Consider the following 12,860-nt stretch of genomic DNA (forward strand, 5'->3'; position numbering starts at 1 on the left):
TCAACCCTCCCATGGGTTTCTATAGCCCGTTTGTTGGGAGTATGTGGCTTGTGTCCCGATACCAGTGTGTGGGGTAACCTTCAAAAAGTGGTCTCAACTGCTTAATGAAAAGGAGCTGTGCCGAGCCTCAGAGCACACCACTGTCAGGTCTTGTACCCTTTCAGCCTTGGGGACGGAGGCAGCAAGGCAAAAAAAAAATGCAACAGAGAGAGAGGGACAGAGCCCTTCGAAGGTGTGTAACTGCTCCGAAACAGCTCCTGTACATTAGATGATGCCTCCAATTAAATGTGTCCATGGACGGGAGAAATTTGAAAGCTGTGGAGGATTTTTTTCGATGGCACCAGAATTCTTTCCCTTTTTTGAGCTGATTGTCATGAACCAGGCTTGGCGGACCTGGGCAATTTATGATGTTTACATTTTACACAGATGATTTGTTGAGCCTTTTCTTTATAGCGAGAAAATAAGTGAATCTTTCTGTTGTTCCAACTTTTCAAGAGGAGGGCTAAACATGTTCAGAAAGTAATGAAAAATGCCCAATAGATGTCATCAAATTGCTTATGATGGCCGACCAACCTTTCAATATTTATTATCACATAAGACAAGAGAAAAAGGGTCAAGTTGCGGATTATTTTACTGTTGATCGACTAATGGTTGCAGCTCATTCAGTGGTCAGAGAGAAATGTTTCGCTCCAACAATGTTTAGCTCATTTTATGGTGCTTGTTCTAGTGCTACAGATTACATTACTAAATACACTAGTAAAGTTAATTGTCCAGTACATTTATTTTCCATCCACCTTATCATAATTAGCAAAAATAGTGTTGAGTGTTGCTGAGACCAAATAGAGCCAGACCGTGCTATGTCAATAGTGTGTCTTATTCCTGATCCAGACGTATTTTTACCCCCTCAATCTAATTTGTGCCTTCAACTTTTAAAAAAAATATTAATTTATTTTCTGCAGTTACATTAGAGGAATGAGTTAAATTAAGGCTCTGTGGTGCTGGTGTGAGTGTAATGGAATGGAATAATAGGCTTGTTAAATGGACCTTGGGGGATGGGGATCTTTAACAAGTGAGTCAGAGCAAGGCCTCTGGGCCGGGGTTATTTAAATTGTTAATAGCTGTTTAAACAGGGGGGGAATATTTTATACACTAACGAGCAACAAGTCGGGGGCATTAACTGTAATTTATGTCCTTTCTCCTGTCGTGTTTTTATCAACTGTACATTTAGCATAAAAAATAAATATATATATATATATATATATATCCGTACATTTTCGTCCTGGTCACAAATAAATATTTATTTTGATTTTAGGCAGTTAAACATAATTTGTAAACGTATGTTAACATTAAAAAATCTCACTAACCAATATGCTTTTTAAGAGCAGTTATTACCAAAAACGTTGCACCTTCAACATGAGCTAAGACAGTATTAAAGGAGGGACTAGTTCACTGTATTTCATCACAGGTGTCAACAGTTTTGGGGGTGTGGCCTTGTCGACATCATGTATATTATGACAATGATGAAGTAGTCTATATCACTCCTTAAGGGAGTACTTTGTTACAGAACCTTTCATTAGTCTTCTGCAATAGATACTTATATTGCGTTTAACTCGATATTTTGCGGCCAACAAGTTATTTTTCCCGGTAACTAATGAAGTTTTACACAGACCACTGGGCAGCAGGAATTAAATAAGATGAATGGAAATGTAGATACATGCCAGAGAATGAGTAATGCAAGGGAAGATGCATGATAAAGACAATAAACGCCACACATTCCCCTGGGAGGTGTTGTGTACGTACGCCTCTTAATGGCTCAGTGTGATGGGGTATTTTTGGAGGACTATGGTCACACAGCCAAGGAAAATCTTTATGTTAACTAGGTATGATGAAACTTTTATTTTTGTGTTTGAGCTAAAAACAACCACGATTGTCTTGCCAAACTTACCATAAAATAATGTATGTAATACATGCTCAGTGCATAGGTTAAGCTATCATTTGAGGCCTTTTTCTCCGACTACCTCATCCATCTTTTTACACACTGCAAACCTTTCCAATAATGCACTTGCTATCAAAAACACACAGTCCTTGTCAGACTCATTTATTTAAAATGAAAAAAGCTTCAACCCAGACGGAGATGGATGGATGTGGTTATTTGTCTCTTTAACAGACGATTTACGTTACAACTCCCTTTCCTGTTTATCATCCCTTGTTCTTCTCCAATGGGCGACGGGGGAGGGCTTGTGTGTGTGTTTTTATGGTTATTAATACCTGCACTCAGTCTTTTAATCTGCCCTATTTGTCACATGTGACTGTCTGACTGCACTGTTTAATCTGGGTATCCTTCAATCTGTCTCGTCTCAGATTAGAAATTAATGAAGGCGCGAAGAGACACATTTGAGTCAGTTGCAGTGTAAGGGGGGTAAAAGAGATGGGATGAATGGGAGACGACTGTCGTTCATTTGACAGTGTTTTCTTTTTTTTGTACTTTTCCCTGATCCCCTTTCTCTGTCTGTCTCTCTATATCTTTCTCTCAATTTCTCTCTCTCTCTCCTCTCTTGTTTAGCTGCCAGATGTATCCCATTTTTGCACTGCTCCCCCCAAACAGGCGCTCAGCACGTGGGCCCTTTGGTGTGCGGCACCTGTGTAGTGTAATACAGTCAGCAACTGTGTTGTTTATTCCGGATTTGTTTGGTGCGCTTGAAAGCCTGTCTTTGATCCATGCAAAGATTCTTCACTTCTTTTCTTTTTTTTCCTGATTCATCGTCTGCCTCCCTCATTTTTAAACGCTAATGTTGTAGCAATATGGTTACATCCATGGCAGCGGTGGGTTTTTTGGTGGAGGGGGTGGTCTTATTTAGTTTATCTCTTTCTTTCTTTTAACCCAAGGGACAGGAAAATGACAGTGACCACTGACAAGCTTGTCAGGTGCCTTGTCTGGGATGTTTTATAACTGTGCGTTAATGGGTTTACATCTACAACTGACGAGAGACATTTAAAAAAGAATGGCTTAATGCATATTGCATTGGCGGAGTGGACCCCACTGACAGGCTGGATACTGGGGTATTGTTGCCTAGAACTTTTATGTCTATTTACCTCAGCATCTTAAGCTACAATATGTATGGTATTAGTGTAGTATTGTACAACATGTACAGTCACTGTAAATTATTTAGCAAAATAACTGCATGACTTGTCCAAAAGGGAAAACAAAATGGTCTTAAATTTGTACGTGTTTCAATAAAAATGAAATTTTTATTAATTTTTTTTGATTTACGAGTTTTAGAGATTTAAACATTAAGTGTTGTAATAATCCGACGGGCCTCTTTCTCACACTGCATCTGTTTCTTTTGCAGAACAAGTGGGTCAGGAGATTCTTGCCAACCTGCACGGAGACCGTGAGAAGATCCAAAAAGCCAGAGAAAGGGTGGGTACACGCAATCCACCTGCACACACAGACTCATCTGTCCATTCTAACAAGTGTTTGTGAGACGGTTAGCAACATCGACAGCATTCACCACTTTCTGCATGGTTTGCCAAATGGACACACACAAATGCAAGTCTCAACTCACAGACATGGCACACACACTGCCATGTGCATGCTTACCCTTAGTTTTGCACTTAGTTTTTCAAGGCAATCGATGTACTTGTTTATTAATAGCACTGCATTGCATTCAAGTTATATGATTTTGTCATCAGTATGACTTCACAATTTATATTTCAATATGTGTATGTACTGTAGTTGATTTGGAGGTTACATTTTTGAGCATATAAATTCACATAACATGTAGTGAAATCAGATATTGTTGGTACCTGTACACATTTCTCTAGGATTCCCCTGCGCTTTCTTCCTCTTCCTGATTGAAGTTAGCTTTTCCAGCTGCCATTCTTCATCACCGTCCCTCCTTTACTTTACTTCTTTATTCGCGCCTCTCCACTTTCCCTCAGAGAGTCTCCCACAATCCTTAGCACTGCCCCCTTCTTTAAATCAAGCCAGCCAAAGATACATGTAGGAAGACACAGAAAAGACCAAACACAGGAAGGGGGCCCAGCCCTGACGGCACCCTCAACGCAGAATGCTTAACGACCACAACATGGCAGCGGGCCTCGCACAGGCGATTTTCAAAGGAAGTCAAACATCTCCTTTCAAAACGGTCCGCAGTGTCTACTGAGAGTAACCTGCTCTCCCTTTCTTTTGCTCTTCTCTCTCCCTCCCTTCCCTTCTTCCCATGAGCCTTCTTTGCTGAACCTCCCCACTACATGTGCGCGCGCACACACACACACACACACACACACACACACACAAGGCAGCTTTAAAGGCAGTTTGTGGGGGAAAAAGGAGAAGGAAATCAAGATGTAAAGACACAGGATGGGGCTCTTTTGCATTAAAGAGATGGAAAGCTAGGGAGGTTGAGCTCCTGCAATAATGCCACAATACAAACATTCAAACACACACATACATACACACACACATACATACATACATAAACACACACATACATTCACACACCAACGTAGACCCCTACGCTCAGCAGATGGGTGTGGCCTTTTGTTTTGCTTTTATGGTACAAATAAAGTCAGTAGAAGGTTTCGATACTAGGTGAAAGCAGAATACTCCAAACGCTGAACCACTGAGTTGAGTGAAGAATGAATATTCTTCAGTATAACTCATAGCCCAACGGGTAATAGGGGTAAGATCTTGATATCTGTTCTATAATTGATCATGTATATCCTTGAATCCTTAATTCCACTGTATATTCCAAGGAGCAAAATAAACTAACTACTTTTCTCTAAATGATGAGACTAGCCACAAGAAGCTATACAGCTTCTGGAGAATATTCTTTGTTGGAATACATTAAAAAATAAATCAAGAAAAAAAAACTCATTCCATAAGGAAAAACACTGTTAATTTTAGACGCTCGACTGCACTACATTTTCAGTCAGTTTCCATTTTAAGGTTGAGAAGGAAAGCATGAGATTTAGAGAGAGCGAGAGAGAGAGCGAGAGCGAGAGAGAGAGAGAGAGAGAGAGAGAGAGAGAGAGAGAGAGAGAGAGAGAGAGAGAGAGAGAGAGAGAGATGTATTTTGGGAGAAAGTGTGAAGTATCTAGGGGACATATCTGTGGGTAGACACAGACATCAGGCAACTGCAGGACTTGTTGTCTTTGCCAGAGGGCCCAAACCCTACCCTGTACCACATGGATATCCTCGGCTCTCACAACCTGCAGCGCACCAAGCCATGCAGCCAGAGGGTAGGAAAGAAGGATGGAAGAAGAGGAAGAAAGTGGCAGTAAAAGGAAGGGTGGGAAGAGAGGTTGAATTTCAGACAAGAGAATGTAATACAATGATGAAAACATAAACCGACTGAGTGACTTTATTAGTGGAGTAGTTATTATCTCAGAGAGTGAAAATGAATCACTCCCCACTGACTCTAGAGAGAACCTCTCTGCGAAGTTCCCTTCCCCACACTCCCTCATCATTCTCTAGAAATGCAACTACAGGTAGACATTTGTGGCAGCTCACTCTGTGCAGTGTCAGCATTTTTTTTCTTTAACAGCCACAGTCGAAACAAGTTGGCAACATCTTTGCCAGTTCTGTTTTCCAGTGAAAATCCCAACACATAAGAAACACATAAAAACACATAAAACACATATAAAAAAGGCACAGTGAAAAGAAAGAGAGAAAATGGCACTAGAAAAATGAATATATCCACGATCAATATTTCGAGTAGCCTTAAAGGACTCTCTGGCCGTGTCCCAATCGAGGGGCCGCATCCTTCTTAGGACGCTGTCTACACGGTCTATGAAGGCCATAGCCCGTGAAGGCCGAATCGAAGGCCGAACAAGCGTTGTTAAATGAGACGGTTTCCGCAGGTCTCCGTTTACGAGCATTTCCGGTTTGCGTAACAAGCCGTTACTTTGCGTGACGACTCGCCACTCTTGTGCTGCCTAGCAACCCTGATTGCTGCCAACGGAAACAGTCTTGTCAACGGAGGAAAAAAGAAAAAGAAGTTGCCTACCAGATGAAAAGAAAAAAAGTACAAGAAGAAATAAAAGAAAAGACAAGAAAAAAAGAAAGGAAGATAAAAGTTAAGAAGATGGAGCAAAACGTTACTGTTTTCTTATTTTTTATTTTATTTTATGCCATCTCTGAAAAAAACGCAATGAATCTTGGGATATGATTGTTGGCCCTTCAAAACCGTGAAACGAAGGCTGCATTTCTCGGCCGCATATGAAGGAGCCTTCCAAATGGGACAAGCCTTTGCGCGCCGCTATGACGCAATTGGTCATCAAATGCAGCCTTCGTAGGCTGCGGCCCCTCGAATGGGACAAAGCCTCTGTGCTTGCTATGTACGACACAAATAAAGACTCCATCTTGTTGCGTTTGGGACGCTGTGTTTGACTACTTTTTAAATTTAGGGATTTTCTGCCCATCATAAAAAAAGAGCTCATGATTGCCCTAGTTTATAGACTTGTATGTAAGACTTATAAAGACGTGGATTATATTATGCAAATGGAAGCTACTTGTGTTTTGGTAAACTTGGCTGTTTTTTAAATTGGGATCCAAAAGTGTGTTAAGGTTTGTCTCTAGACAGGTGAACCAAGAGGTAAAAAAGAAAGCTTCTGATCAAAGGATCTCTGACTCTAGTTTACACACTGGGTGGAAGGATACAGTGTCAAACTTTAGAGGGCCTTCTCAAATTGCCCTTGAGCAAGCTACTTTGCCTTAAGGCCAGTTGTACAAGGCTGTGCAACAGAATAGTCTTGCACACGCTTACAGTGCTACTGTGATAATTATTTATAAGGAATGTTTAAGGACCTTTTTTCGTTAAAAAAATATGTGTGTGTTTTTGTACTGAATATACAGTAGTTCCCCTCATCATTAATCAGTCTGTTGCTGGTATGAGATGAACTGTAGTGTACTTGTTGTGAATTTAACAAGAATTAACACTTCTTTTTTTCTCTTTATTGACTTGTACAATGAGGTGCTCAATTGTTGCACTGCAGCATTTCATAGTCAGGGGTCAGGGGTAGTTTTGAGTTGTTGGATGAGAATGGAAAATAAAACCTGTCTCTCCCCCTGTCCCCCCCGTCCCCCTCCTCAGTTGAGAGAAACAGACGCCAACCTGGGCAAGAGTTCTCGCATCCTTACCGGCATGCTGCGAAGGTAAGCGGAAGGTAGGGACCTTGTTTCTGCAACTCTCTGTATGTGTCATTTTCTAACTGTGCTGTGAGCTTACTCCAAGTCATAACAGCCTTTTATAAAAGTTCATGATTAGGTCAAAATAATCCATCTTTTCTCTCCATTGATGTTTTATTCTTAAAACATCTTGTTGGCTGTTTAGCTGAAAAATGTGAAAATAAATAAATGGATACATTTTAAAGGTAAGGTTATAGTTGAATCCACAGTCAAAATTGTGATGAGTTAATTTTTTTCCCTTCTATTGAATTTTTATTCAAATGATATATTTCTTTTTATTAACCAGTCAACATGGTATAACTGTGATAACTTTTTTTCCCGGTATAATCTACTCATATCATTTTGAGGTTCACTATTTGTTTGAGATTTTATGTACTTTTGATTCTATTGATTCTGATTAGTTTTATGGTCCAACAATATGACACTCACTGTGTGTCTGAACGAACAAAGAGACCGGGTAGAGAGAAGAGTCGCCAGCATAGAATCCTGCAGAAAAAGTCTGGAAAAGACAAGTGCGCACTGTACATGTCTCCATTCCTTTCTTCTCTTCGCCTTTTGTTTTTCACAAAATGCACTAATAACCCGTATCCAACTTGCAGTCTTTGTCTCTCGTGCTTGCTAGTTCATGCACAAGGCAGCCCCCCAACAATCACACAAACACGAGCATTCACACGCAAATGTTCAATAGTCCCTGCATTATCTTGTGCACCCGCTGCCCAACACACACACACACACACACACACACACACACACACACACATACACATGAGCACAGTCTCACAGACACATGCACACACACACACACACACACACACACACACACACACACACACACACACACACACACCGTAATGTCTTGTCACATCTCCATTTCATAAAGTGCCTGTGTGCCTAGCCCTGAACCGTGACGCCACGGTTTTGTTTCTCATTCCCTCTTTCTTGTTCTTTTTTTCTCTCCCTGTCGCCCACTGTGGATTTTGATTAAGAGTAATATGTAAATGACACAGACTAAATGTAAAATCCCGGGGCCAGGAAGGAAGTGCCAATTGAAATAGATGCTTCAGTGCCCGTAGACAATTTGGAGGGCGGCTCACAGGGCGGCCGGCAGTTACTAGAGAGGGGAAGGCCTGAGAAGGGCTGTGACGCCGACTGTAACCAATATTTCTGCATATGTCTCCATTTTGTCAAGTCTGATTATGGGAAGAGGAGGAGGATGGCGGGCGGGGGTGGGGTCAACTCGCCTGGCGTGTCACCCAAAGCTGTCCAGAAATCATTCATCATCCCCCCCTTTCCCCTTCCCTCCACCCCTCCCTGGTGCTGAAGTAAATAACACACTTATTTCAATATTATCATATTAATGTTAAAGTTCAGCTGTCACCTAATGGGAAGACTTAATCAGACACCCCCCCCCCCCCCCACCTCCCCTCTATCTCTCTCTCCAGCCCCCTCTCTTGACGTGCCTCTCCTCCACTGGTTAGCGCCCCTCTCAAATCAGGATTTATGAGGGCCTACCAAGAGTGGAGCCCGGCTGCGAGCCTCCTCTACTATACTGCCCGCTTTTCTGCATGATGGGAGCAGCAGAACATACAGCCCCTGCCTTTCTTTGACAAAGTCATTTTCCACCCTTTTCATTTCTTCTCTGTTTGAATAAAATAGAGTGTGTTTAGTTGTAGGGGTTGTGGGCTGGAAACGTCAAATATGCATCCATTTATAACCAGACATAGAGAACTCAGAGTGAAAAGTTAGTTCAGGATGGTTCAATGATATCTCAACCCCCCACCCTCTTCTAGGCAATTCTTACCCATTTAACTATTCAATTGATTGTTTGCTCCCCTGGTTTTCTGCCTTTTGATTAATTAGGTATTTGTGTGCAATGTCAGAGCAATTGTTTTTTTACACTGTTGGTGGGATTGGGGGGGTGGTTAGTTTTTCATTCTCCGCCCGCACTTGTCACAGCTATAGAATGAGTATATTGCTTTAGGAGTCGCATACGTAAGAAATTTTACAAATGAGTAAGTGAAGTAAACCCTTCCTTTTATGTATCATAACCTTTGCACTTATGAAAGCCAAGGTGGACACAGACATTCACTGATGCAGCGGATGATGAATATCTTATCTTTTGTAAAATTATTTGTTGGTGCTTATTTTCTTGTAATGCTACACTTAGCAACATCTAAAAGCCAATATATTTTTTAGATTTTTAAATGATTTTTGATTTTTTTCATACAGACTGAGCTTTGGACAAACTGCATGCATTTTGAACACTTTGACCACGGTCCATGATTGGACAAATACACTTCAGTACTTAAATGTAGGAATTTGTTGTGATTCACAGGAAAAATATGTTGTCCTTTTTCATTTAGTGTAGTTTCTTTTAAACTCACACCTCTTCTTGAAGTGTCTTTATGGCCTGATGGATATCACCCCAGCTGAGAAACAATTAGACACTCATTAAGCTAGCTGTCAGGGTTCAAGAAAGCCAATTAACTTAAAGTCCTTCTGAATATCACTTATTTATTGTTGAAAAATCCAGAGACACACACACCTAAGATAGCTGTTGCTTTGTTTGAAAATGAATCTTTTTCAAATGTCCCCGACTGTGAAACTCATCACAGCCAATGAGGGTAATTAGTTTAAAACACAGTTTGTAATGTTGATTGAACTAGTCTCACATACATAGCTTCGGTGTTATTTTGGTTTTATTCATCTACTTTGTGGATGTCAGTGGTCTAGTGGTGGGCATCCACTCTTGGTCAATTTTTTTATTATATCTTCTGAAATCCTTTGGGTTTTAATTAAACCCAGACATGCAGAGTGATCACAATGAAGCAGAAATGGAATCCTGATATTACGTTAATAGCTACGATCAGGGCTGGACTGGGACAAAAAATCGGCCCTGGCATTTTTGGCCATGGCAGCCCACCATGATTTTTTATACGATATGCGGAGGCAGGGGCGTTGCACCAAATTCTGGAAGTCCTGATGGGCCCTCTGAGAGGCGGTCTTACAATACAAACATGTAAAAGCTATGTTTGTCTATAGTCCAAAATGTATGAGTGACTGGTCCCTCTCTGAGCCAGATAACAACACAATGTTTCTATTGATGAATGACCAAATTATTACGCGTACTTGAACACAACCCCTGGTCTAATGACTCTTAATAAACATGCACACACACAGTGTTTCTCACAGGAATTTGGGAGACTATGTCGTGGACCCTGGACCTTCTAGGGGGGTCCGGGGGAATGCTCCCCCGTAAGATTTTTTTTTGAATGTTAAAGTAAAATTCATCAATCTGGTGCACTTTGAGGAGAAAACTAAGGCTAAATCAACTGTTTCCTATGTAAGCTATTTAGTACTATTTTCTGGAATAATTTATAGACACAGATTGACCAAAAAGCAGAAAGAAGAAATGTACATGTTTAAAAAATCCAGTCAGCTTTGGGAATTTTTTTCCCTTCGTTTGTATTTTTTAATGGCCCAATATAGGCCCCTGATCTTCGTAGCCCCGAACAATGTTATTTAAAAAATAACAAATGTACTGATGAATGAAAGGCCCCTGATATCTGTTTTTTTCCCCTAAATAACATTTATCTGGGCCTTCAAAGATCAGGGGCCTATATTGAGGCAGTAAAAAAAATAAAAAAATATTTTTTAATTTTTTTGGGTGCAACCCCCCTCTGCCTTGGGCCCCCCAAGCCTGTCCACAGTCCGACGGCCCTGAACGTAACTGACCATCGTCAGATGCTCATAATTACCGAGTAGAAGTTGAATGCGTGATAATACAATTCAATGCACCCTCTGCTGTGTGTGTGATTGGGCCAGGCCCAGCCTGGAACCAATCATAATGAGTAATGGTCTGGGACAAAGTTTTATTTAACTTTCAGGTGAAGTTGACAGCCTGCACGCACATTTATATGTCCATGGCACTCCCGAGAGAGAAGGGACCTCGGCCCTCGGCTGTGTGACTTGGCCAGGCCGGGCCGAGTCACACAGCCGAGGGTCCAAAAAAAAAAAGAAAAAAAAATAATAATAATATTTATTTATTTATTTATTTTTTTTTTTAAATGGACCCGGCCCGGCCCAAAATGCCTGCCGGCCCACCGGGCATTGCCCGGTACGCCCGATGGCCAGTCCAGCCCTGGCTACGATTATCAAATGATCTAACATGTGGTACCTTTTTAGCCCCACCAGCAGTCCTTTTCTACCATAGCATAGCCTTACAAGAGTTTAAGCATCTTCCATTGGTTACTTTTGTTATTAAAAGAAGTTGCTTCAAGTTTTCTAAAATAAAGGACACCTGAACCCACACACGGAGGATTTTTTACCCTAAGGTTAAAATGTTGAGCATTGATAAGCCTCATAGATATTAGATGAACTTTGATGTCAAAGGCTTTGCAAATGTGAACTATATTGACCTGTTTCCCCCTCAATTCATTACCTACAGATTTGATCAAGTTTGATAGACATGTTGGGCAGGAACAGTCGCCTTTGAGAAGGTTTACAGCTCACAGTGTCGGTCACTCTTCCTGGTTAGAGAAACCACAGACCTTTTGGTTAATGCCTCTGTTGTTTCCATTCTATGGCTTCTCTTAAAGACTAAATTACTGTGCCTGTCGCGTGAGCCAGCCCTCCTGCTTCCTGAACATCTCGAGTATATCTCAGAGCTGTTGGGAATGGGATGCAGTTCCAGACCCAGTTAGGACCACTGGGGCTCCTGGCAGCTTTACGGAAGGAGGGGGCACGGTGAAGGGCAATGAAGCAGGGTGGACAAGAGTGGGGGGGGGGGTGTATATTTTGAAGCAGAGGGGTTGTCTTCTCTCGCTGGCAGCTGATCCCACATGCAGGTGGTCGACTCAGTCGCCAGGCAGATCAAAAAGTCAAGGCCCCGGGTGGACCTCCCTTTGAAATGGGAATGGGGCCTCGATATCAGACAGAAAACATAAGCAAGCTCCCAGCCACAGAACAGCTCCATATTCATGGCTGCGACTGGCAGTAGCGACGGGGCAGGCAGGATGGACAGAGCCTCAGCCTTCAGAAGAGGACTCACGCACACCCTGGACACTGATTAAGAGATCAGCCTATGAGCTGGGCTGAGAATGATGCAGAAGCTCACAAGCTATAGAAGCCGCACTGTTACCAAGACACAAACTTCCTTTCTTGACACGTGTCGTCTCAAGCCGTCTTAATGTGTAGCAATTATGGGCTGCACTATATCAGGAAAACATGTGATATAACATATAGCATTGTTAAATATTTGGAAAACGATATCACTTGTGATAATATCAAATACTTAAATATTCAGTGTTAATGTCTTTCTGCTTCATATTCTCTGCCAACATAGACCCATGAAAATTAGTAGCCTATATGCATATTATTACCCCCTAGTCAAGACATAACAAAGTAGATCAGCTTAGTCTGACCCGGATGTTGAGTTCGGTGGCCTTCACGACGTTGGCATCGTTGTATGTGGTGATAGGCTACACACTAGCTGGTCTTCAGTTAAAGGTCCCATATTATGCTAAATGCACTTTTTAAATGTGTTCCAACATATCCATGCGTCCACGGTGTGCCTAGAGACTGCCAAAATATCAAAAAAAATAACAATCTCTCCTTTTCTCACTCTCCCCTTTTCTGAAACCCCCACCCCTCCCCCCAAAAACACTCC

The 12,860-nt window shown here is 41.6% G+C and overlaps 1 protein-coding gene across 2 annotated transcripts in view; it reads left to right on the forward strand.

Annotated features, from left to right (window-relative positions):
- The window catches only part of vti1a (vesicle transport through interaction with t-SNAREs 1A), a 115,837-nt gene that overhangs the window by 68,152 nt on the left and 34,825 nt on the right, over positions 1 to 12,860 (forward strand). Inside the window, exons 6-7 of one of the 2 annotated variants that reach the window (XM_080048686.1) lie at positions 3,351 to 3,421; positions 7,098 to 7,159. In XM_080048686.1, the coding sequence (XP_079904812.1) occupies positions 3,351 to 3,421; positions 7,098 to 7,159 (133 nt within the window). Of the gene's footprint in view, positions 1 to 3,350; positions 3,422 to 7,097; positions 7,171 to 12,860 lie in introns of both variants that reach the window. The other variant, XM_080048687.1, reaches the window with a different exon arrangement.

Source organism: Ammodytes marinus (assembly GCF_949987685.1).
Source record: "Ammodytes marinus genome assembly, chromosome: 20".
Taxonomy (NCBI): domain Eukaryota; kingdom Metazoa; phylum Chordata; class Actinopteri; order Uranoscopiformes; family Ammodytidae; genus Ammodytes; species Ammodytes marinus.